The following is a 27,275-nucleotide window of genomic DNA, read 5'->3' as shown; positions in this document are numbered from 1 at the left end:
CTTCGCATGTCTACTGCCACTCTATTTCGTACTGCCTTAGTGATACCTTTGTATTGAATTGTGAACTAAGTCAATTTCAGAATTACACTTGTTTGATTACAGCACAATTCTGCATATTCTGAATGATTCCCGGTATTTCTTTTAGTTTCAACTTGGAAATTAACACGGTACAACATCACGGCATGTTGGGTTGTTTAATATAGGATTGTAGAAAAACGTACCATCATGTACCCTTATGAAATCCTCCGTGCAATTAGGACTTTTAATTAACGCAGTCGAGTTGAACGTCAGTTTCATGTGCCTGCCTTTCTCCATTGATGTGCTCCGTACCAACCATGAGCAGGTACCGCCTCTGGAAATTTATTGAAAATGAAAGAAACACTGTATTGCATAATTCCTGTAAAACGAATATTTTCCCCCAAACAGACTATACATACATATGCTTCCAATACCTGCTATACACTATAAAAACCATCTGGATAAAACATATTTGCTACTACATTTATCAACTTGCACCAACTTTTCCACTAGACTGAATTATCAGATTTGAAAAGAAAATCAACGCCTTATCGTTGGTAGTCTGTATTTTTGACAAAATTTCATAAAGATTAATAAATCGATCTAATTCTATGGCGTGTTTGAGCTTACGTTCTGCAGCTCACCATGGCCATGCATGGTTGGTACCTCCACCTCCTTGGTCTTACATTTAACTCTCTCTTGTATATATTTCCTCGCAGAGTTTACCCCCATTAAACGAGTGAGATTTACACCGCACCCAGCAATAAAACAGCTATATGGTCTATAAACAGTCTGTAAATAATCGAGTCTGGACCAGACAATCCAGTGATCAACAGCATGAGCATCGATCTACGCAATTGGGATACGATGATACGTGTCAACCAAGTAAGCGAGTCTGACCAGCCGATCCCGTTAGTCGCCTTTTACGACAAGCATGGGTTACTGAAGATCAATTCTAACCCGGATCTTCACGGGTCCATTAAAGAAGGAAGATCCGCTCTAACACATCTCATTATGTAGCAAGATAGTTTCATCACTGTTTGGCCTTTTACGTCCCACGGACTTTGCTTCAGCAGGTACCGGAGATTGATTATTCTCTGGCGAAGACGTTATATGGGGGTGGGTCATTGATTTTGTACATGACATGCAGGGCGGTCACTTATTTTGTATATAAATTTTAGGGGGCATTCACATTGTACATGCTTCTCCATAAAAATCATCATCACAACAACACACACACCCACCCCAAGCCAAAAATTATGAATGGTCCCTTATCTTAATTCTAAAAAAGCGACAAATATCGAACACACAGAGAGTGTACTGATAATTTAGGACTGAATTTATAGTATACCAGGGATTGAGGAAACAACGGTAATAGTTCTTGAGGATACAGTAGTCAGGTATTTCCCCAACTTGCATGGTGATTACCCCTTTAGCCTACTGTGGTGAACACAGTCTCTGTTGGTGCAGCCTTTTGTTCGAAAGATTCAAGCAATCAGATTGCAGGAATTACAATGATGAAGTAATTATTTCATAGCTGAGTTATGTCTATCCACATACTACCAGATTTGATTATGTTTTTCGATAATCTACTTACCTCACTGGACCTTGTACGTTTCCAGGAAGTTTTAGCATACCGTACTTGCCGATATCTTTTACATAATCACACGGCACCATTTCTGAAAAAATATATGTATCGTTAGTATTGATTGTCGTTGTTATAAAATATTAACTCATATATGCTCTTTCAAATAACTTCAGGTTTAATAATATGTACTCTGTAAAACAAGAAACGCAAAAGTGGTTTTCAGATGCATACTTTATGTATTATACAACTAAATAGGTTTCTCAATATATACTCTGTAAAAAAAGAAGTCCAAAACTGGTTTTCAGATGTATACTTTATGTGTTATACAACTAAACAGGTTTCGGAATATGTATTCTGTAAAAGCGGTTTTCAGATGAATACTTCATGTATTATACAACTAAATAGGTTTCTCAATATATACTCTGTAAAAAAAGAAGTCCAAAACTGGTTTTCAGATGTATACTTTATGTGTTATACAACTAAACAGGTTTCGGAATATGTACTCTGTAAAACAAGAAATCCCAAAGCGGTTTTCAGATGTATACTTCATGTATTATACAACTAATCAGGTTTCTCAATATATACTCTGTAAAACAGAAAATGCATCAACATATCGCAGTAAATTGTTCAAATTTGGCACACGTCATTTCATTGACCGAGATTCATCGTGGCACACATGAACAATTGAATGCCAAGGTGTAATTCATCTCCCGCAATATCTTATGTGCCCCCATGAGCATCTAGAACTGCCTGCGATCGTTCCCCAATGGAACGAATCCGATTATGAATTGTGGCCTGGGGTATGCTCGACCACTCTTCCCGCAGTACCTGAACCTAATGTTAGAAGTTCTGCAGCTGTTGCTCAAGAGCACCCCATGGGGGTTCAGATATAGAGACCTTGAGGTTCAAGGCAGTAATTGGATGTTGCGGGTCCTCAAGAAGACCGTTGTCAGACAGGTTGGGATTTGTCGTATTGAAAAATTTAGTTTTGCTTCTTGCATAATGAGAAGGACGTGTGACCGAGGGATGTCGTGTGCGTAACGCTGTGCCGCTAAATTATCCTGGACGTGTACCAAGTCTGTCCTACCGGTATGTGAGATGGAAGCCCACATCATTACCCCGACGCCACAAAACCTGTCTACTGCAAGCAGTTTCGAGCATGTAAACACCACGACCTCGTCTGTACGGAGAAGCAAACAACGTCACTAAATCAAACACGTCTCGCTGTTATGGTCATACATTGAAGTCGCAGCCGACGGTGCTGATCAGTCAAACTGACGTCTCAAACAGGTCGTCTTGGGCGAATAACAGTTCCTTAATGTCTGGGCTGAAATCCTACGCAATCGTAGCTGATGAGCCTATCGCGTAGGTGACGAAACTTTATGAACCTGTCTTGCGCTGCAGCTGTGACACGTGGTCCACCGGATCTGGGTAAGTCACGTGCTGCCCCTGCGTCTGGTAACAGTTACATCGTATTGCACGACCAGTATGTGCCACAGGTACACGTTAATTCAAACACAGAATGATTATCTTTAATATATATTCAATATCTTATTTACATAGTTACCTGCTGTTTGAATGTACTGAAGATTGAAGGCTCGGGAAAAACAAATGCTCGAAATGCCACTGCCATTATGTTTTGACTGCTCTGACGCTGCATCAGAGCCTGGCTGCTACATTCATAGGCGTAGTCAGTGCTGTTGACGTTACCTGAAACAGCGACTATACTATCAGCACATGTGGATAAAAACACTAAAATAGGTAATAGCATCCAGTGTGCGAAATAGTTTCCAAATGTTGCAATGCCTGAAAGTTACTAGCCCACAAAATAATTCGCTGGCAGGAAATTTGAATGTTGAAACTAACCAAAAGATTACAAAAAAGGTAAAATGCCATAAAAAATAAATGACCCCATGAAAATTCCCTATCCAGTCGGGCCAGTGGCTGTGGAGATTTACTGGCCCGATTGGAGTTTTACTAACCACGGGCTAGCGGACCAGTGGCTATTTCGCACACTGCAAGCGTCTGGTGTTCTGGGGCTGGCATGGGTTGTTTGTAAGCAATGGTGTAGCGATCAACAGCATGAACATCCGTCTGAGCAACTCGGAAACGATGACGTGTAAACCAAGCCGAGCCTGACCACCCGATCCCACCAGTCCCCTCTTACGACAAGCAGGGGCTGATCAAGACCAATCCTAACCCCTATCTTCAAGTGTTTAAAAAAATTTCCCCATCATGATATAGCTTGAATGTTTAGGTTCTTGAGAGGCATATCGAAGTTGGTATTCAAGTAAGGATCATTGTGAATCATTTACCTAACGAAGGGGCAAGGAAAAGCCCTGAAACGTTGTGCATACAATAAAAAAGAGGCTGACATCCATCATATTTTGTCTTATAGCTTGAATGTTGTTTTTGAAAACAGTGTAATGCACTACTCACTCGCCCGATGTGTCATGCTAGTATTTATCCATTATCCCGCCATTAGTCTTACCGTCGTATATCTTCAACCAAGTAATATCAGAGTCACAGTCATAAGGATATGGCCTCCTAAGCAGTTGGAAGTTTCTTGAGGTTAGCCGTACCATCTTGGTGCTATCCGCTGATGTAATGGTCCACGTACAGTTTAAGAACCTAAAGAAAAAGATTGTTCGAAATTAATTAGCAAGCGTTATAATGAGTAGCATGCGGTAACAACATGATAAGTGCGCTAGCGCACAGTGCGTGTTGCTCATCGGTGGCGGAAGACTACTTTTTCATAAAACTTACGTCACTTCGCTATATGATTATTTATTAACACAACTGCCCTTCTTTCAAGGAGGCCCTCAACTCATCAATACAACATGTGAGGGATACACAGCATCTTATCAGTCATGTTGAGCATGGTAAGGGGCCGTTCATAATTTATGGCTCTCTGTCTGTCTGTCTGTCTCTGTGTGTGTGTGTGTGCGCGCGCGTGCGCGTGTGTGTGTTTGTGTGTCTGTCTGTCTGTCTCTCTCTCTCTCTCTCTCTCTCTCTCTCTCTCTCTCTCTCTCTCTGTGTGTGTGATGATTTTAAGGGGGGTGTCACCATTTTGTTCTGGGGAGGCAGGGGGGTCATCAAGTTTGTGCTCATGTACTAGGGGGGTCAGCAGTTTTGTACATGAAACTATTTTAAAATTATGCTTAAACATTATGGGAAGGGAGGTGCATTGATTTTGCACATGACATGCAGGGGGGTCACTTACTTTGTACATGCTTCTCCATAAAAAATCATCATCATCATATCACACACACACACACACACACACACACACACCGCCCCCAACCCAGCCATAAATTATGACCGGTCCCAAATTGACAATTACAATGCAATTAAAAAAAACAGTACACGTGGAAAGATTTAAAGCAAATGAGTTATCTCCCCTAGACTTGTGACTACAGTTATTCAAGTTTCCTTCAGAAATATTGAGGACCACCTCACAAAAAGGAAACAAGTGATTACAATTGTTTAACAATGGCTAAATATATGTGGTAAAATAGATGAAAACTCTGAGAACGGACGACGGATGACTGGGCTGTAAGCTGATTTGTTGAAAGCCGTTAAAGTTATGAATTCACGCTCCTATATAATATACAACAAGAAAGAATCTCACCCTGTATAATTGCCAGGATAATTCGGTGATGTTATGTTCTGGACATCATCCGTTGCTGTCAGTGTCCCGCCACAGGGAGACACAAATTCATCTGAGTTACAACATACATAGTTAATAATAATATATATACACCACCAACTGCTGGTATATCAAAGCATTGTATAACATAAAGACTTGATCATCTTCAGATATGCGATAAACTACATCATTCTAGCTTTGAGTCATTGCACCAATCATGGCCTTATCTGTTACAATCTTTAAACGCCTTCTTTGGTCTCCGTAAATACAAAATGTATCAGTACTCATTTAAAAAACGAATAACAGTTCTGCGATATTTACATATTCCGTACAGTATCGCTCGCCTTGCATCGCTGTTCCAAGATTATAAATGACACTGAATTGCCACAAATCAAAGTTTACGCACATGCAATAATGAAAGTGGAAACTGAAACATATTGATAAACCAGTGACAAGGAGTTTCTTTCCTACACGCCGCACTCGTTGTGGGTCCGATGTGAGCCATGTGTGTCCCGTTCGTTTCACAGTGGCGAGTTGACCGCGGTCGGCCATCATAAAATATTAATACTTATTAGTATAAAAGAACTGAGAGGTGTCCTCTATTGGAATCGATAGTATAATCTCCTAAGGTAAGGTGGATATCAATTTTAGTGTATGATTTGTGATTTCATATAAGAAACAGAGACTTAAGGTGAGCAATTCTGTACGGAAAGTCTTGTGTGTTGGAAAGGACCTTAATCTGTAGGGGCGATGGGGTAGGCTGATGGTTAAAGCGTACGCTCGTCACGCTGAAGACCTGGGTTCGATTTCCCACATGGTTACAATGAGTGAAGCCCGTTTCTGGTGTCCCCCGCCATGATATTGCTGGAATACTGGTAAACGCGTCGTAAATCCATACTCACTCACTCACTCACTCACTCACTTTCTGGAGATCGGGCCAGATCTTATCCTGGGTAAATGCAATATCCAATATCTCTAGACAAATATCTTATGTCATGAACAATAAAAGCAATTCCCTCACAAACACCTTTTTCAAAGCCGTGATCATAATCGTCTGATTGAGAGGGTTAGCTAGTTTACTGAAATATTCACCAAATGAGTTACATATCTCTTGAGAAGTGCCAAGAGTTGGGAAGTGCGGTATTCTCCATGAACACTTCGGGGGGCTTTGAAACACTACACTGGATACATCCATTACACAAGAGAAGTGTTATGTGTGATACTTGCCTTTGAAACAATGTGTGGAGAACGTACTATTGTAATGCAAAAGACATATTGTAATCAACGTCCAAACATCTGGGCCCCGTTTCACAAAGCTATGAATTCACGAATGATGTACCTCCTATACTGTAACATACACTTACGACACTAGTAGCGGTACCACAACTTTGTGAAACAGAGCTTGGTTTCCCTTGTCAAATACCCAGTTCACTGAAAGATTCACATTACCGGCAAATATTCCTTGTTGATATCGCATCCGGAAGTTGCTGCTTGTTGTTGCTTGTGTACTGTGGAACTGGACAAACAACAAGGCTGGGCTCACAAATGTCGGCAGCTCCTTACCACAGAAGCGGGACTTCTGGGTATTGATGGACTTGAGTGGTATCGAAGCGCTCAGCCAGCCTTTGAAACACAAGGAAATCAGGCAAGGTATTCAGGGTGACAGAGTCATGTATTGTGTTATCAGTAATATTCATGTTACAAAGGGTAGCATGCAACTTGTAAGGAATCGTGTCAGACAAATAGACGCTTGTGAGCATGATCCATGTCAAGGAATAAAACACCAAGATCTGATACTAATCTTTAAACGTGATGGTAAAACCAGTCACTGTCTGGAACGTACAGTTTCCCTCTCCGGCAACGGCTATTCACTCTACAGGTGGTCATTTGAAATAAATGGAAAAATATCTCTTCCACATCCATAACAAATCCCAGCTAAAAGCAGGGTCGACTGTATAATCAGTATCAAATAGGATTTTTTCTGAAAACCGGTATATTGGGTAAAGACTGACTGACTGAGTTTAGTTTTACGCCGCTTTTAGCAATATTCCAGCAATATCACGGCGGGGGACACCAGAAATGGGCTTAACACATTGTGCCCATTATTGGGTAAAGAACATATATGAGGTTTTTGTGATTATCTTTATAGGTCAAATTAAAATCTACACAAACTTACATTCACAACAAATGTTTTCCGTCGTCATTCAATGAAAAAACGGCATATATACTATAAATTGTATAAAAAAGAAAATAGAATCCATGACTATACAACCTAATTTTGTGATTGCTGTTATCAGAACCATAACATATTTGTTTAGGGACTTATAATGTGTAAAATAGGATTGACATGCACAATTAGTGTCACTCTCTGTCAAACACTTAAGTTCCCAATATATCGCAATACCGGTACCTGAATCGCAGTATATTGCAATACAATGTATATGCCAATACACAGCCCTAGTATCAAATAGTAATGATACCATGTGTATCGTTTCCAAAACCGCTGGCACCCGCCATAAACAAAGGCAAAGGCCAGTCATTGCTCACCTGAAGGTACTTGGGAACATATGTTACAAGTCAAAATAGGGAAGTCCATCGGACGTCATTTTTGTCACAGATGCATCAAATTTGGAATGCCCTCTACATATCTACCATACAACATTTTGAAAGCTTTACTGAAGCTTTGAATGTTGTAACCTTCATCGAACTACTTCTGAGACTCGTATGACACTTTTTGATATCACAGTGAAAGGTGCATGCCCGATTGTAGCTGTAAACACCAAAGGCTTGAATTGCTGGAATATTGCTCGACATGAACGAAAAGTAGACTATTAGATAAATGAAATCGTTCCTTTTGTCATACAGGCATGTCACACTGAATTTTTATGCATAGATCTAAATATGAAACAGTCGGTCAAACGTCAAACTCTCCTTTATTTCGGGGAAGGTGGGAGGGAATTTTAATGAGAAGGATTTGGCTATAAAAGTTAATGGACGGTACCAGACCTTTGATACACCTAGAGTTAAAGATGAACTTCTTGGCTACCTAGTTTGGATTTTCGTCAACCCGTGCAGAAAGTGCATGTGCATACAGAAAGGGATCCGCAAGGAGGGGGCCATTATTGGTGCCCATTAGGGTGACTACTGTCTACATGTCTTACCCCCAAATGTTACATAGATGTTATCATCAGGATGTCCAGCATTTTACATATTGTTTTCTCAGTAAACGTCAAATGACAATTTTGACAAACTGTCCTGAACCTCTGAGATAGATACGTAAGTAATATCTTTATTCACCACATGTATAAATAATTTATGGTACTCATTTCTGTCAAAGAGCGAGTTTAGGACACACGACACAAAAAGAACAAATCCAAGGAATACAGCAATGTCATACTAGGCAAAATGACATATACAAAGATAAACTAATGGGGAGATAATACATGAGACTATATGTCATACGTCATATCATTTTACAGACCTAAGACTCTGCCACAACTTAAAGTGGTTAAAAGAATGGCAATCCACTCACCATCATGTACCGTTATGTAGTCGCTCGTACACTCGCCATTTACTGGTTCAGGGAGATTTGACTCCAGCACTTCGAGCTTGATTCTGTAGTCAATGCCATATTCGCCACCTATTTTGTACGACGTACAGCTTGCATTACTAAAATTTAAAAAGTTTTACATAATTAGTTCAGCCTTATGGTACAATTCATAAAAAGGTATACTCATAAGCATTATATCATGTAGTGATCGGTATTGCATTACATTTGAGTTGGCGGAGAAGCCTAGTGGTTAAAGCGTTCGCTCGTTGCTAAACACTAAACTCACTCACTCTATGACCTTAAAGCAATGGTGGAGCAAACTTAAACTTGGACGTTGTTTACTGTTATTTATATCGTTTCATAATTAGGAGCAATGTTTCTTGTGTTAACCCTGAAGTGTAATATGCTTGTCTCATGCTAAGCGTTTTCAAACTTCCAACTCTTCGAAATACTCGTATGTTGTTTCCAGATGAAAATACCATGATAAGAAAAGGTAACAAGATACTATACTCACTCAAAAAGTAGTTACAATTGATTTCAAACAGACAACACAAATATTCACTTTTACAAAGTGAAGTGTTCAATATCGCCTTTCGTAAGAGTTGATATTTCACAAATTTCAGTCTGTGAATCGTCAGGAGGTATTGATAGACTTGTATGGTCCCAGTCACTTGAATGTTGGAGTATACTGACAGCTCTCATTGTTTCACCTTCATATTGATAGGTACCAACCGTTAGATATATCTAAAACACATACACGTAGTGTTTATTTGGAGTGAGTGAGTTTAGTTTTACGCCACACACAGCAATATTCCAGCAATATGGCGGCGGTCTGTAAATAATCGAGACTGGACCAGGCAATCCAGTGATCAAGAGCATGAACATCGATCTATGCAATTGAGATATGATGACATGTGTCAAACAAGTCAGCGAGCCTGACCACCCGATCCTGTTAGTCGTCCTTACGACAAGCATGGCTTACTGAAGATCAATTACTAACACGGGTTGTTCATTTGGAAGTCTGCAGGATGACCAAGGATCCTGAATCGCTTGTCCGTATTCATATTGTGACGTCATGTCACATGTACAGCGTCTCATATTTGATGTCATGTCTGTACATTAGGACGTGTACTTGATTTTTTGAACGTTTAAACACAAGCATCACATTTCTCTAGGATGGTGTTACAGAAAGGTTTGTGTGAGATAAGGGTATTCTTGAAATATACGCGGATTAATAATATTACAATGGTCATTGTTTCCTGAATTTTACAAATATGATTTATCCAGTGACACATCACGTTTATCTTTGGTACCACAAAAGAATTGGTCGGGTTATTTATCACGATAAAATGAGATACACTGAATGGGATAACTATGAATTGTATTTGAAACAGAGACTAAGGTTTTTCTTCATATAGAATTCAGTATTAAAAAACGATGCTATACAGACTGATATATTTTTATCAGCTCCCTATTTTAAGAAAGCCCAACATTGTCGCTACACTGTCAAAACTTTATCAACCGTTATAAAACGAGTACATTCCCAGCATGTCCGAAAAATGGAGTTTCTGGAAGAAAGGAGTCCCGACTAACGAGGTTTAATTTTCCGAGGACACCTTTGTTTCGTCCTTATTCTAGAATATAAATACAAACCCTGGGAAGGGATTCGGGTACTGCGGTGAGGTGATGTAGGAATATGTGTTTGCAGCTTTAAGTGTTCCGGAGCACTTTAATTCTGTATGGAAAACAACAAAATACAGTTACACTGTGGACTTCAATAACCCTGAAACAGAAGTTTGTTGTTTGCTTGTTGCGTAACGCCGCACACAGCAATATTCCAGCAATATGGCGGCAGTCTGTAAATAATCGAGTCTGGGTCAGACAATCCAGTGATCAACATCATGAGCATCGATCTACGTAATTCGGATATAATGACATGTGTCAACCAAGTCGGCGAGCCTGACCACCCGCCTCTACAAAAAGCATGGGTTACTGAAGATCAGTTCTAACCCGGATCTTCACGGGTGTGACATTGAAAGGAAGAGGACGTAACTTCTTTATGAGTTTCTACGCCAAACAAACAGGAAGAACTTAATCCACATTATTCATACAGTATCTAGAAATTAAAACTTTTTTAATTATTCGAATTATAGTTTATGAACAAAGCCCAACACGGGAGAGCTACGTCTACATTTGGTGATCTGTTGGAACGATATGTATCGTGATGTACTCAGATTGATTTGAAACATACAAACCAGTTGAGGTTTGTTGATAAGAGAGGTCGAACCCTCTGCCGTTATTGGAGTCGTCAGTGGTGAAGACAAGGGTCATCACATTCCCTGTACTTTGTAACCTGTAACCTTTCACTTGTCCACACAAAGTTTTCAGGTGGGGACTCGAAGAACTACCCCCTGTGAACAATTAAGGTGTACCAAATTTACACTAACACATACGAATACATCCAAATAAATGTCTTATTCCATACGTTTTTCGTGTTTCGTACACGAGATATCTTGAAGTGGCTGAGGTATTCATTCCACTGATCCACATAGGTTTATGGGGGAAAAGGTTAAAACTTGGCTTTGTTTTAAACGTTTGGCCGTATGTTAAGACTACTGATGATATATATAGTCATGTTCTGTGGTTGTAATTATATGGTCATAATTACAGCGGTTTTGTGGAAACATGTCACAAATTAATTCTGGAAACCAAAAACTTAAGATACTTTCCGCACTGTCGCCAGTTTCTGACAAAGTATTTGACAAAATTCAACATGCAGTGATCATGAATATATGCTAAAGATGAAAACATTTTGCTGTATTTGTTCGAAAACTCAAAATTTAAAATACCTCGCCCATGGGCCGGAATGTTTGTTTTTGCTCAAATACATGCTTTTTTCATGTTTTGGAGGATGTAAATGAATGGAAGAATGCTTATAAGTGTCATGAAACAAATTGTAATTCATTTTGACTTAATTCGACTAATTGAGAGCGTTAAAAATCTCGCCCTGGATAAATTACATAATTGAGTCATACAATTGCATACCGTCGTATATCTTGAGGCTATCAAACAGACACTGATCACCAGCTTCTACATCAATGTCGTCGACATACAGATTGACGAGGCTTTCATTCAGGGCTGTAATTGTCCAAGTGCATGGTTGGGATCTGTAAAACGAAGTACATATTAATTCGTTGCTGTGAGTAATAATTGTGTACACAGTTGCTCGGTAAAACTAATCAGATGAATATATCTGGACAAAAAACACGCAAGTGGACAAACAGACCATAGCAATTCTTTGTGAGTTGTGAGTCACTTGATAGCGTAGGTTGATCGGAGGTTTCACCCCAAGATTCAGCCTGCCAGCACTGATCCTAACCCATGCTAATCGGTGCCTTCATATTGGTAAGTATCAACTTTTGAGATTTCCTCCAACACAAGATGATGCGAAATACCGGAAATGCCTGTGGTAAGACAAATGAAGCTTACCAACACAAACAAAAAGCCTAGCAATATTTGTTTAAATTACCTCATCTCTTTAAAGGTTTACATATAAGCACTTGGTAATCAGTTGAACACGAGGATGTTTAAATTTACCTCAGATATGCTCTTGGATAACCTGGAGAAAGTAGTTGTTCGCGAACAGAAGCTGTCAATGTCCCTCCACACGATGAAGGTGGAGGTGTGACTGTAAAGCATTATGGCACGGTATTACTCGTGGGAAACTATAAAACATATCTCAGAGTCAAACGTCATTGAGATTTAACTTACTTCATATTATTGAAGTAAATGACAAAAAAACAAATGGCTTGAGACATGTCATCAGCGAATACACCTGATGCCATTGCATTAAACACCCAACAAATAAAACAGTTTGTCCAAAGTTGGTTCCATCTGATGTCCGTTCCGTAGTGGCGACATGTGACGGTTTACATTTTTCTTCTTTTTTTTTAAAGTAAAAATATTACATGAATTCCACCTATACGAAAATACTACATGTCATTTCATCACTCATTGCTTCAACGATTTAGTTCAGATAATATTACAATTGTATGTGTATTTATTGCGTATCTATATAGCTGTAATGCACTTCACTGAACTACTGCATTTGTTTGCTGCACTCGCTCCACACATGCTCTGATCTATGCCAAGATCTTTACTAAATCGCTTACTATACGAATATAGTAACCCGAAAGCAGCAATGCAAATGATATATTGGTACTCTCGCGTTTCTTTTACCCCAAAGGTATATTGCCCAAAGATACATGCAACGTTTAATTGTATTTAAATTTATTAACAACTGTTTCCTTTAAATACACCTGGATCTTATAGGCATTCTACACGTGTATCTGACAGAATCCGCACTGAATATTAAACAGCAAGCAACAAAACCCTTTCCACATCCATATGAAATCTGATTCTACAACTGTGACTCATGAAATCATGAAATCACGCAACAGATAACAGACAGTGATAATATGCCGTCTGTGATGGCGTCATTGCTTCTTTTCTTATTTCCCGTATAAATTCCTTTATGGCGTCAAGATAAACGTTTCGAATTCTGACTGGTCGATAGCCAAAGCATACCAAACCTTGTAGGTGAGTGAGTGAGTGAGTGACTGAGTATGGTTTTACGCGGCTTTTAGCAATATTCCAGCAATATCACGGCGGGGGACACCAGAAATCGGCTTCACACATTGTGCCCATGTGAGGATTCGAACCCGGGTCTTCGGCGTGACGAGCGAACGCTTTAACCACTAGGCTACCCCACCGCTATAGGTGGAATTGCCAGGGTGTACGAACCGTACACCCCGTCAAATCTCTCATGTGACACACTTCACGGGTTGTACGGATGACCTTGACCTTAGATAGAATGTGGCTGCCAAACGGCTGATCGCTTCGAAATATGTTGGCGTATACAATTATGAGTATAAACAGAGTAATAAAATAGTTGTCATAATTTCTTATTTATTTGTCAATGAATATATCCAAAAATATAATGTTTCTGTATTTCACTTGTGGTTTAGCAAGACCTCAAATTCGATAATTTTTATCATAATCAAAGCCATCCCGGGTTATCTCCCTTTATGACCGTTCAGGAAAATTCATGCCTAAATGTTAAATGCGTCTCATTCTGCCGATGATTGAATGTTGTTGTTTAAAGATATAAGCTAAATAAGAAGATCTTAAGGGTAATAAATTTGTCACACGGTGTTTGGCAAGGGTGTACGGGACTGTAAGACCCTTGTAAATTCCGTATTTCCTGAGAGTGTGTACGGGACTGTTTAAGACCCTTGTAAATTCAGTATTTCCTGAGGGTGTGTACGGGACTGTAAGGCCCTTGTAAATTCAGTATTTCCTGAGGATGTGTACGGGACTGTAAGACCCTTGTAAATTCCGTATTTCCTGAGGGTGTGTACGGGACTGTAAGACCCTTGTAAATTCCGCGCCTCAGGAAATACGGAATGTACAAGGTTCTTACAGTTCCCTACACCCTTTCAAAACACCGTGTAACTAATATTAAATGAGTTACAGAGGATATTTCAGAGTGCCCATGTCATGTTTACGACAAGTGTGTCTAAATGTTGGCCAGAGCATACTTTAGTATGATGTGGGCACGAATATAATGCTCTATGTATTACCGAAGTCGTCAAATTGATGAAAATAAACCAAAATCTACTTTCAAACATAGGCTGGCTACCCGCGGTCGACGCATGTAGAACGCAGTTATCGAAGAAACGTGACGTCATAGCATTGTTCATGATGTCATGGCATTGTCACGTCACCATGACAAAGTGATATTTTTTTTGCATGAAAAATATTAGCCCCGATTGTTTCGCCCTCGTAGGTAATAAATACTGTTATGCATCTCTGGAAACGTGATCGATGTTTCTGTTTGTATTTAGAACGAAACGCTATTAAACTTATAAACTCAAAAGTTCATAGGCATGAGTTATACTGGTATGAATCTCTTGAAACGTGACCTACCTTGTTTCTGTTTGTATTTCAGACGAAACCCTGTTGCTTGGTTTGTTGCGTCAGTAGTGAAGATCACAGTCATGTTTGGTCCGGTACTCTCATATGTAGGTGTGTTTGTTCCACAGAATGTCCCCAGTTCTGCTGTGTTAGCTGAGGTGGTAATAGAAGGTGAGCATATAAATTTACGAACCTGGTAACACACTTCATACATATGACAGATGTACTTTGTTTTCATTCATGAAACTTTTTTTCATTCACATGAATATGTGTTACAGTTATTGACATTACCAAAATGTCATATCGGCTGAACATCTGAATGTTTCAGACTTTCAAACTCATCTGAAAGTTTTTATTTATCCTTAAAGTCCTATACTATATATGTGTGTTACATAAATGTGTTTAAAATGAAATTGCAAAATCAGATAGTTTGACAAAGCTTCTGTCACGTTAAATCAAGCTTGTAGCTTGAGATAAATCATTACGAAATCCAGGAAGTTTCACAATTACAAGCCAACATTGTACGACGATATTGTTATGTTTACATCACCTCCGCCCACAATACTGATTAACCCTGCGTTTGTATTCATGGTGTATAACAATTTGATATCACTTTAGGTATGTATATTTTACAGCAAGCACTCTAAGACTTACAACTGCTGAACTAAGTAACATAATCTTGAATTTAGTCAACACTTTGTATTTATAAAAAAAAGATTGTATACAGAAATTGTATACAGAAACTTACAGTTCATCACTGTCACTCTGTCGCTGCTGCAAGATGTGGAGGTGTCTGCGATGTTGGAGGTGGCAGCAACCAGTTCCACCACAGCATTGTTGTCCATAGCAACGATTGTCCAGCGGCAGTTCAGGTTACTGGAGGAACAAGGCTTCAATTACACAAGGGAAGATGCAGTTACCAACCAGGGCAGAGGCACATGATATGACAAACCTTAATCTATCTAGCGAAAGACCTCTTTTATGTAATGAACAGAACACTTTGAGTGCCACATAACGAATCATCCACTGACTTTGTAAGGTGCATCACCACCTATCCTGTGTCATCCTTCATTCATAGTATGAATGCTTCATGTATCTATCGGGAAATAATCCTTCCAGAAGAACTGTTAGTTATACTTGCGGATGTCTCATTAAGAAGTTTGATCTGTATATTTATCTGCCCTATATATTTCTACATGATATCCTCTTGGACATCGCAGGGTCGATACATTATGTCGCTCTGTACTGGAAGTTTGCATGTTCATTAAACTGGGATCGATTTTTGCTATATTCAGGATGCACCACTATCGATGTTATATTGCTAGTGCAGGTACATATGTAATTGTTCTCGTCAGGTTGCACCCGATATATATAGATATATATATATATATCACCAAGTGCATGACAGCTGTAACAGTATAATTTGTGACAATTGTGATGTTAAATGAGTCTTCACATATCGTCTGTATCAGTGGAATCAATTACCGTAAAATATGTATTAAGCAAGTTGCTCAAAGTAAATGTCAGCCTATAAGCAGCAATTTGTCAAAAGTCTGCAACACCACATTTGATCTCTTTCCATTTGTTCCCCAAGGACTATTTATATCTTGACACGCCTGGAGTTAGCTCCCCTAGACCATAGCATCCATACCCATAAAAACTATCAGGTACAAATCAATTAGGGTCTTTGAATCGCATTTGGAAGTGTGACACATAAAGGGTGAAAATCTTGTAGTGTTAACTTCAGCAATCTGTATAGTATGACCAGAAATTATTGAGAATTTTAGGAATATGTTTCATTGGATTTCTAGTATAAACAACCTTGACCAGCTATCAAGTGCTTGGTTTCATTCAAGAGAGACAACTCCGTTAATCCTTTTTCATTAGTTTGTGAAGAGTTATCCCCCTTTGTTTACTTGCTAGCAGACGACATTTTCAGTGATCCTCCGTATGGATGATTTAGAGAAGAGGAAGTTGATTTTAGAGTATTACAACAAGGACATCAGATCAGCTAAAGTGATTTCAAATAGAACAGACATCCCTTTGTCCACTGTTTATCGTGTTTTGAAAAACATTGCAAATGGATATGGCATTGAGCACCAGGGAGGCGCAGGTAGGCCCACAAAATTGACTGTCGGTGACAGGAGGCGGCATGGTATTCTTGTTTCTAAAAACAAACTAAGAAGTTTAGAAAACTTAAGGCTGGATACGATTGATAGAGGAACTGTAGCTGTCTGTAAGGAGACAATTAGAACTGAGCTGCATGCAATGGGTTGGCAGAAAAGTCGAGGAATTCCATCACCGATCATGAAACCTGAACAAAAGGAGCGAAGGTTGAACTGGTGCTTACAGCATAGAAATCTTAACTGGGACAATGAGATTTTCTCAGATGAAAGTTCTGTGTGGCTGTTTCCTAATACACTGAAATTCTGGACCAAACAAACTGAAAAACCTTTGTATCAGCGCCCAAAGTACAGTCCGAAATTTAACGTGTGGGGTGGCATATCTGTGTTTGGGGCAATGCCCCTCTGTGTATTTGAAGGGAATATGAACAGTGAGCGGTACACAGATATTCTCGAGGGACATTTACATCTGCTTACGTGTTCTATGGAAAGTTTTGGATTTTCCAGCAGGACAACGACCCGAAACATCGTTCAAAGCATTCACAGGCCTGGTTTCGGACCCAAAATATGATATTATTAGATTGGCCAAGCTATAGCCCTGCCCTAAATCCAATAGAAAATGTTTGGGGACTTATGAAGGAAAGATATGACAAATATTGCTGAAATGAAAGAAGAGATGGTCTGATATTGGGACAGCATGGACCACGACTTTCTAACTTCTTTGATCAGTAGTATGCCCCGCCGCATTGAAGCCTGCATTGCTGCCCATGGTGACTTGACAAAATACTAACTGTTCACTTGTCTTTGAATCTGGAGTTATGTTCTGCTAATATTCACATTTAATACGTGAGTAATGAGTGAAAAAAATATAAAAAATTACAATCTTAAATTCTCAATAATTTCTGGTTGTACTGTATATTCTTACTCCTTCATCAAGTTAAACGTGGTGTTTCTCATATCATATATCAAGTTGACGTCCACTATATTTCACCTTCATAAATATTGTTACTCAGCCGTAACCACTGGCAACAATAACTATTCCGTAACAGAGATATAGAGTTAGTGATTTCACGGTTTTTTTCACAGAGTAAACATGTCGCTATCTTTGCTTGGAATACTTCGCTATCTTTGCAAGAAACTCTTCTACTTATCTATCATCTATCTACCACGAGCATTTTCGGCATCATAATCTACTGAGAATTGGTTCAAGGAGATTGGACAAATCTAGCACTGTTTCGATTGGTTCATCCTCGATTTCGTACACGCTGACGCGATATGTGACTACGGCGTCAAACAATACACATTCACTTCTAAGCTGAACCACAAAAATGTAAACGTATCTATTATTCACGACGACTTCAAATAAGTCTAAGGTTACAATGACATAGTTTTTCAAGAACAAATGACCAGAGTAAATACTGTATAGTATTACCTAAAGTACTGAGTCGGGTACCCTGGCGACAGGATGAAAGAGTCCGTATCTGTTGCTTCCACTTGCATGGAACAGTCTTCCTCTGAAAGATACGAAACACAAAATTTGTCTCGCTAATTTGTATCACTAAAAAACATCTTCATTAACATCAGTGGAATAAATAATTCTGTTGCGCACCATTTCCACATTTCGAAATAGGTGAAATCTAAAAAATATAGCTGATTCAAAAGTTAGGACTGATGATAGATATTTAATAAATTACTTTTGAAAATTGCGATTTTGGAAATACATTTTCCACAAATTTACAACTTGAAAATGGGTCTTGTTTTTAGTGCATTATCTGAAAGACCATACAGTGATCGAACATGTATGTACTCACTTGTGCAAACTGACAATACAAGAACACAGTAAAAATAACAAAGGCGGTAAACCAGAAAAGTATAAAGAATAAAATGAGTAAGTGTTTAAACCGAATGTTTTGGAAGAATGAATGCTTTCACGTTATAACAACGAAGACCTAAATAATCCTCATCATTAATATCGGTTTATTATAACTATTATTTTATTATGTGGTATTACTACAATTTACTTTAATGACATGAAAATAGATAAATAATCTCACTCGGCACACTCCGATATCCAGCCGAAAATCCTTTATTGACCTTTGACCCATCCGTTATGAATGTGACCTTCATGTTATTTCCTCCTTGATAACGCGAGGTCGCCGTGCCGCAGATAGTGGCAACTGGGTCATCGCCACCTGAAACTATGACAATATTGATTTATGCACGAATCGTGTTATCCACTCAGCTGTGACTCAGCCAATATGTGCATAACCACAATGGTCAGTATAATGTAGGCACAGAGTTTGGTTTTATTGTATACTATATACGTGTTCCTGATTACATCAATCTCATATCACTATAGCGGTGTCGTGATGGTCGTTGTACACATGATCTAACGCCCATTTTACTGCAGAACGACTCCGACTGACTGACTGACTGAGTTTGGTTTTACGCCGCTTTTAGCAATATTCCAGCAACATCACGGCGGGGGACACCAGAAATGGGCGTAACACATTGTACCCATGTGGGGATTCGAACCCGGGTCTTCGGCGTGACGAGCCAACGCTTTAACCATTAGGCTACCCCACCGCCCCAGAACGACTCCGAAGGTATCATAAGCAGGTCTATGACAAATGGTCTTCTTGTCACAAACACACGCAACGGCAAGTAAAGACCAGACGCACGGGTATGTTGCTGACCAAACCAGGGATCCTAATCAGAGCGAACCTTGGATTCGAAACCACCATCAGTACATCCTGATAGAATCAGACCCACACCGAATTGCAGTGCGTCAAACCGCTGTACCGCTGCATACTTGTTCTCGGTACCATTGAATGTTTAGATTCAGAAATAGTTTATTGCATTACTTGTATTTGTCACGCCGATGCTGTCATAACGACAAGATTCAGCTGATTGAACGTCAACGTCTGTAAACTCCAACCGCACGCTGTCTGATGCATCTGCCACTTGAATTGAATACTGACAGGTTAAATTGCTGGAAAACAATCATATGACATATTATAACACTAATATATCTAACCTCAAAACCACGACAAATCCCGATTCTAAACGCACGGATAAGAAATAAGCTAATCGTTAAATTGACTTGAGCGTTCTTAACAACTTGCGCAATTCATTGCCACACCAATGTATATATAGTAAACAGAAAATATCAGGGAGCATGAATGTGTCTAACGATTTTATTTTGTAGTGAAGACCGTGCACACAATTGATCAATATATCACAAAAGCATTCATGATACCGAACTTTTAATGTTCAGTATACATGCTAATTATAAGAATAGGCATTCAGCTGTTTTCATTCTGAGTCAGCATGTGTGTCATTTATTTTATTTTCGTATAACATTTAACAGTCCTGTTACATGGCGAAGGTCTGTAAATCTGTGTGTCTGGACCTTACAACCCAGTGGTCGATAGTGTGAGCAACAGTCCATCCTGTCAGGATACGAACACACGCTTTCAAACAAATCATCGAGCCTAACCACCCGATCTATTTGTTCGCCTCTCATCTTTGTTTATTTGTTTGCATGTTTGTTTTTCAGCAGTATTCCAGCGGTCATCACCACTGGTCTAAACAACACGGGAGACGATGACATGCATGAGCCAAGCCTGATCTCCCGATACTTGCCTCTAACGTTGGTTGGTTGGTTAGTTGGTTGGTTGGTTGGTGTGTTGTTTAACACCGCACTCAGCAATATTCCAGCAAAATGGTGGTGGTCTGTAAATAATCGAGTCTGGTCCAGACAACCCAGTGATCAGCATCATGAGCATCGATCTACGCAATTGGGATACGATGACATGTGTCAACCAAGTCAGCGAGTCTGACCACCCGATCCCGTTAGTCGCCTCTAGCGACGCAAATGGGTTGTTGAAGAATAATTCTAACCGAGATTTTCTCGGGCCTCGTCTCTCACGGCCAACATAGGTTGCTTGTGACTAATTCTGACTCGGAGTCACGTGTTGGTTACTGAACATGGTGCCAGATGGCATGCGTCGTTCGTCACGCTGCCAAACATTTTGACTGATTTACCAAACCTAGTCTTTTCAAAGACCGACGTTATATACTAGTAACTGTGTGTTGCTGGGAGCGGCTGTACACTACATTAAATCAATCATTCAACATACGTATAACTGTACAATTGTGTTAATGTATTACACATTTTCTTCTGACGAGTGTATATCAAATGATATCACATTATCCATCTTTGGTGTTTGTTCACAGCGTCGGACGTCTTACGCCATTGATTAATTGATTTACTGGCCACGTGCAAATATTTTGTACAAAATTGAGTGTTTGACGTAGCTTACTGTTTTGCTGTTGCCTAGCAATTTCGTTGTGGCGCTAAACTTGTCATACAACCTTAAGTAAATTGATCAAAGCTGGGAATTGATTGGAGATTGAATCATCAAATGATAAAACAATGACATTGTTAACACTGTCTGTTTTACGTTACATCACATTTACAAGTAGATCATTGACGGTACAAAGTTAATGAATGAATTCACTCGTGAAGATCCGGGTACGAATTGCTCTTCAGCAACCCACGCTTGTCATAACCGACGACTAGATGTTGATCACTGGATTTTCAGGTCCAAGTTCGATTATTTACAGCAGGAATGTTGCTGAGTGCGGCATTAAACAACAACAAACAAACAAACATAATGAATGAATAAATGCAACTAGAATAGCAATACAAGTAATATGAAGCATTTAGTACCACCTACTTGAAATATTCGATGGGGAAGCCAGGTGAGTAGAAGGTCTTCACGTCCCGTGTTGCCGTTAATGTGAAGGAGCAGGGCGTTGCTCCTAAGGAAAAAAAGAATTCAACTTTAAGGATATGTCTAATTATATTAACTCTACCGATGAATACACTTTATGTATTCATGGCTTCGGCTATTGCCAGTTTCATTCTCACAGAGGTACACTAACTACGTAGTACACACTACCAGTTGTCACACTTCCATTTTTCTGGAAGCAGCGACGGCTGAGTGTGTTAGATGACTGACCTTGTGTGATGGCCAGTAGGTGGCTTAAGTGTGAGTGTGTAAGTTCGAATCTCGGATGGGACTCAAGACACAAGAAAGTACAAAAATATGTACTTTACTTAGAAAGTGTAACCTCGAATGAAAATTATGGTTTATTATATATGCAGCAGTGTCTAAGGTATATAAATATATTTAACAACTAGTGTTACAGTTACTGTGACAATAACAATTTGTTCATAATATGACTGTAATACTTGAATACTTAAATTTGATGTATTTTATCAACTGTGTAGACAACAAGCCACAACAATAACGTATATGGTTCAAGGATTAAAATGAAGATCGTAAAAGTCGATTCTTCACAATATTCGTCAAGGGTTGACCCTAAGCATACGTCAGTGATACATACGGCTTCCCTCGTAGTATCGGAACTGGAAGCCTCTTGTCTCCAGATTATCGTTGGACCGAAATTCAATGAATAGGTTCTGTCCAGTTGACGCTAAGAACACTCGGCTGTCTCCGCATAACGTGTCAAGCTTAGAAGCAGTGTTCGAGTTACCTGCAGTACAAATTATGTGGTAAATATGCAATTATGAATGATATTTCTTTCGAAACACACTACATGGAAGCATAATATAGACAACTTTATAGATCACACTTTCTTTAATCCGTGAGTGCGAAATAAAGAAGTTGTGATCAATAATGTTTTTTTCTATATTGTACTTTCCAACTTCTGAAATGCCACTCAAAGCGGAAACATGAAATCATAGAAGGAATTAAATCAAAACATACACCAATTGCTATAATTACCATACAACTATACTGGACAAAATAAGTTAGGGATATTGGTATTTTTATGATTGATATTTTATCAGTGTGTCAATGAATAAATAGATCATTATTCATAATTTCAAAATTTACATATATCCCTAACTATGTTTGTCCAGTATATTTTATACCATGAAAATTATGAAATAAGTAAATAATTAGTCAGTAACAATATTCAAATATTGAAGTAAAACATTATGAGCGTTTTAATTTTATGTTGTTTGTCGTCTTTTGAAAATTCGAAACTAGTAGTATTTTAACTTCTTTTTTTTAAAAACCCGTTCCATACAATATTTTAACAAAGTGAAATCCGTCAAATAAACCATTATCCTGATGTATAATTTGTGCTTGCATTTGATTTCACTGGCATTTGTGCACGTTACTGTAAATCTTCATCATTAAGTCGGACAAATCACAAGAATGTGTAATTTTCGGGGTTCGTTGATTGTGCAGGGGACATCATGAAAGACAATATGTGTTAAGGATTTAAATATCCGGATACAATTATGACTCATGATTTCTCTATTACAGAAGATATTAGCCAAGCAAACATTGTACATGTGCCGAAGTTGTGCTTGTAGCCTAAATACATGTATACATTTGTACAGAGGTTAAAGTGCTGCAGGTTTTATGTCATATAAATATAACATGTCTATTTATCAACCTTACTGTACATAACCATTTTCCCAATAATTGTGTTTTATGTACCCACCACATAGAATAATGAAACGTCATTATTTACATTTCGAAATCAAATGAAGGTATTCAACGGTATTTGAGGAATGCTAAGAAATAGTTGATTTATGTGTTCAATTTCGTTTGTCAGTTTGTCAATTGAGAGAACATAACAGGGCGTTATTTTTTTGGACATACGCATTGTACATGTGTCATTAACACTGTTGATCTAATACAGAATAGACATCTAATATTGATATGTATGTGTGAATCAATCGACAGCTTTATACGGTTTGTGAATAGTCAAGTCTGGATCAGACAATGCAGTGTCGATATTGTGGTCCACACCGCCTGTGTGGACCCGCTGTGTGGACCGCTATCGTCCACGTCACCGAGCCCGACACCATTCGGTCACCTCTTACTAGGTTCAAACTCGGGGTCCCATGCAGATCTTACCGTCATATATGCTGACTGAATCATCCACACAATTAGTTGAGGGTTGAACCATCATGTCCACTATCTCTAGAAGTACATTCTTGGAAGGATCCGATGCTTGAATAGTCCACGAACATGATTGTGAACTGAAACCATTTGTTAGTGTTCACAAGTGGAATGGATTTATATGTTTTTGCGTCTGTAGTATATTGTCCTTTTCAGTTACCACACGCAAATATAAATCGTTTATACTTATTAAGTTGCTGAAGGACAGAGTGACTGAAGTTATTCTAAATGCATTCAACTTGGACAGTCATAAGTTTAATGTGCTTTGTACGTTCTTCATGTATAGTTGTTACACAATGGTGCAACATATTTTAATTACGCTTAAGGTAAAGTTTGCATAATTTGCAGGAAATGATTTACACATACTTCTAAGTAAATCTATGGATCTCCAGTTTGGGGAGTTCTTTACATATATTTACGTCAACTACAGGCGAGCTGTGATAACACACATAATGAAAGTGCATGTAATGTATGTCATTTTTCAACTCATATATAATGTGTAAAAGTCAAAATAGGGAATTGTATCAAACATAATTTTGTCGTTTACTAGTATACGAATTTGGAAATACGAAATGTCCATATTTTATGTCGGCCATACAATGCTTGTGACCTGACTTCTCTGAGGATAGATCACAATTTATGGATGAACAACTTCTTTATGGCAGTGAGAGCGACGTTTCAGTGTAGGTTTTAACGCCATTGTGAAGGAAGCAAATGCCTCTCAAAGAAGTTACTTCTTTTTTCTGGTTGAACACTTACAGCGTATAATCATGTTAGACCCAGTTTGAGAAACACTGCTATTAACCGTTGTTGTGTTTCGAAGAAGTTAACGTTGTTCTTTGTTGAGACCATTGTAGTTTGTGAATTTACGATAACGTTTTCTTTTGTTGGCACCGCGTACTCTTACTCGAAAAATCTCAATGTCCACGCAAAAAAATTCTTATCCGTTATTTCCTCAGTTTATGCAGCTGCTCAAAATTGTCTTATTATAACTACAGGTAAGTCGGTCAGTGTTTGCTCAGTTTTGTAAAGGCGACAACGCGTCAATGCGACATGTCCCTGAACGGATTCCATAGTTAGTCACAAAAATACTCACGGTTCATATTTGATAGGATACCCTTCCGAGGTAAGAAGCTTCTTTTCAGGCGTAGCACTTAGCGTCCCACACGGTGTCGCTGTTATGTAAATACAAAATATGATGAAATTATAGTATGAAATTTGATGGATGTCGACATCTGTAAAATTTCAGCTGATGAAGTGGTAGGAATATACTTTGAAACGTTGTGTTCTTCATATTGTCCACAAAATATCAGTTGATGAACGAGTAGGAATATACAGACGTTGACATCCATGAAATCTCCCCATTTATGTGGATTAATTCAAAATGACATTCAATGAGATTAAGATGAAAATACTAACATAAATGTGAACATAACACATTCATTTACATAGTGAGGGTCCGCGCAAAGTTGATCATTTGAAATGCGGCAGTTTTAGTTGTGCACCTCTTGGCACAAATCAGTTTGGTTTGCATAATTGATTTGCCACCAGAAGCCATTTCACAAATAAATCATGTAAGCACATTCTGCGAAAAATATTATTGTTACCTTTTTTCATTATTTGTGTCAATATAACGAAACATAATCAGAGCTCAAGAACAAGTTTAAGGTTCTGTAATACTATATATTTCTAAAATAATTGTTTCAGAAAACCCAGGAAAAAATGTTATGTTCGGTTACTTTACATATTTCCTGAGCGTTAAGATATTTATAGTGGTGATTCTGCGGAAGTACAAAAAGCATTTATTTTAGTATTCACTAGTTCTCCATTAATTACGAACCCGGGCACTTGGTTCTTTGAATGGGACTGGAGGAATGTTTGGAATGTATGATACATTCTTTTCAGTTAAACAGGAGGCAAATGATATTTTGGCTAAGGTTACACAACACCAAATATATTCTATTGGCATGTTTGGTGTCCTGGGGACAAGTGTATCGGGAAGAAATGAAAATTGTTTTCTACCTTTTGGGAAAGAAAACTAAGTTTTGAAGTACAGACCGAAAACAAATCATGTCCTTAACACGTTCATTTTACAACTATTAACTACAAATGACCCAAACTTGATTCTGATAAATAAAACAGACGTTTTCTGATCCACTGTATACCCAGTGTATATCCTTTTGTAAGACTATCCCCAATCGTTCTTAATACTTAGACATAATATTAGCATAATATTTATTAATGCTTTAAATTATTTGATATAAACAGGCACCTTTATGGCAAAAATGTATGGGCACGCATCAATGTTTTAAATTGGTAAGCACAGTAAAAATGAATTTTTCACGTACATGCTTCCATGTTACCTCAAAACCTGCATTACCTCATATGTACAATAATTTCCATTTCTGTAACAAATAAATTCGAAGAATACCCACATCTATAATCAATAAATATCTGCTAAAAGATTTCATAAATTATTTTAAGACAATATCCACAAATGTTCGCTTATCATACTTGATTTTCTGTAAAAAGGTGTTGTTAAAACAATTTGTTTGGCATCCTAGCAACTGCATGTTCTGGTGCAATTAAAACACCATCTTCTAAAAAATAATTTCTGATCCTTAACCTCTGTCCTCGTCGCTAATATGTATACTGAGAGACACTGCTTTAAATTTAATGCTTATTCGTGGTATAGACTGCCCATTTGTTCGTTTGTTGTTTGTTTTTAAAGAATGAACATATATTCTGAAGGCAATAGCTTGAAATCATGATACATGCAAAATAGCACTTCAGTGTTTTCTTTAAGATGTTGATTAGAAGAAAGATATACTGCATCCATCGCTTTGTGTAGTGCTTTTGGTATCCTGCTGAGGATGTAGGATGGACGTAGCTGTACGTGATACATCTTTGAAAGACGGTCACGCCCACGCCTCCGCCAACTGACCTACATGGCCCAGAGACTCGCTTTTCGTGTGTCGAAGGGAGTACTACAATTAACCCTGTATTGAACGAAGGAAGAGGCTATTGCATACCGGTAACTAGTTGTCCAGGTTGTCGAGATAACTAACATAAAGATAAGCTCACCTGACGTTAATGAAAGGTTGAGAGAAGCCAATACGCAGGTGAATACGAATCTCCAGTAAACTCGGTCCATGTTGACAGGTGTGAGTCCGGCTATATTCTGTATTGTGTAGACTATGAGTGTGCTTTTTAGACTCTTACGCAATCCACTATGTAAACAGTGATAGTCTCGTTACTATAAGCCCGATAGGGGCCCTTCCTCACACACTTCAGTGTTCAGCGTGTATCTGTGCACCAGTCCCGTGTTGGAATATGGGTCAGGCTTGTGCGTAATACGTTC

At 38.6% G+C, this 27,275-nt stretch overlaps 1 protein-coding gene across 1 annotated transcript; it reads right to left on the bottom strand.

The window, feature by feature from the left end:
- Positions 1 to 228: 228 nt before the first annotated feature.
- Positions 229 to 27,250, bottom strand: LOC124258805 (cubilin-like). Its single transcript, XM_046692894.1, has 21 exons — positions 26,999 to 27,250; positions 25,011 to 25,089; positions 23,870 to 23,994; positions 22,320 to 22,469; positions 21,647 to 21,731; positions 19,769 to 19,896; positions 18,959 to 19,102; positions 18,337 to 18,418; positions 15,530 to 15,657; positions 14,794 to 14,934; positions 12,403 to 12,493; positions 11,851 to 11,972; positions 11,061 to 11,216; positions 10,459 to 10,540; positions 8,788 to 8,924; positions 6,705 to 6,878; positions 5,238 to 5,328; positions 4,098 to 4,237; positions 3,174 to 3,316; positions 1,616 to 1,697; positions 229 to 352 (listed from the first exon to the last, which is right to left on the bottom strand). Exons 1-20 carry the CDS (start codon positions 27,066 to 27,068, stop codon positions 1,674 to 1,676), a joined length of 2,292 nt encoding a protein of 763 aa, XP_046548850.1. The 5' UTR covers positions 27,069 to 27,250; the 3' UTR covers positions 229 to 352; positions 1,616 to 1,673.
- Between the last annotated feature and the right edge of the window lie 25 nt (positions 27,251 to 27,275).

Source organism: Haliotis rubra, unplaced genomic scaffold (assembly GCF_003918875.1).
Source record: "Haliotis rubra isolate DU_JTF1 unplaced genomic scaffold, ASM391887v1 Scf70, whole genome shotgun sequence".
Classification (NCBI taxonomy): domain Eukaryota; kingdom Metazoa; phylum Mollusca; class Gastropoda; order Lepetellida; family Haliotidae; genus Haliotis; species Haliotis rubra.
This window is presented reverse-complemented; position numbering and strand designations above follow the sequence as displayed.

Coding starts and splice junctions, on each gene's coding strand:
- LOC124258805 (XM_046692894.1), bottom strand. CDS start 27,068: ATGGACCGAGTTTACTGGAGATTCGTATTCACCTGCGTATTGGCTTCT. Junction 23,995..25,010: donor TATCCTATCAAATATGAACC/GTGAGTATTTTT, acceptor AAATGGTTTCAG/TTCACAATCATGTTCGTGGA. Junction 3,317..4,097: donor TTGGTTGAAGATATACGACG/GTAAGACTAATG, acceptor TCGCTGTTTCAG/GTAACGTCAACAGCACTGAC.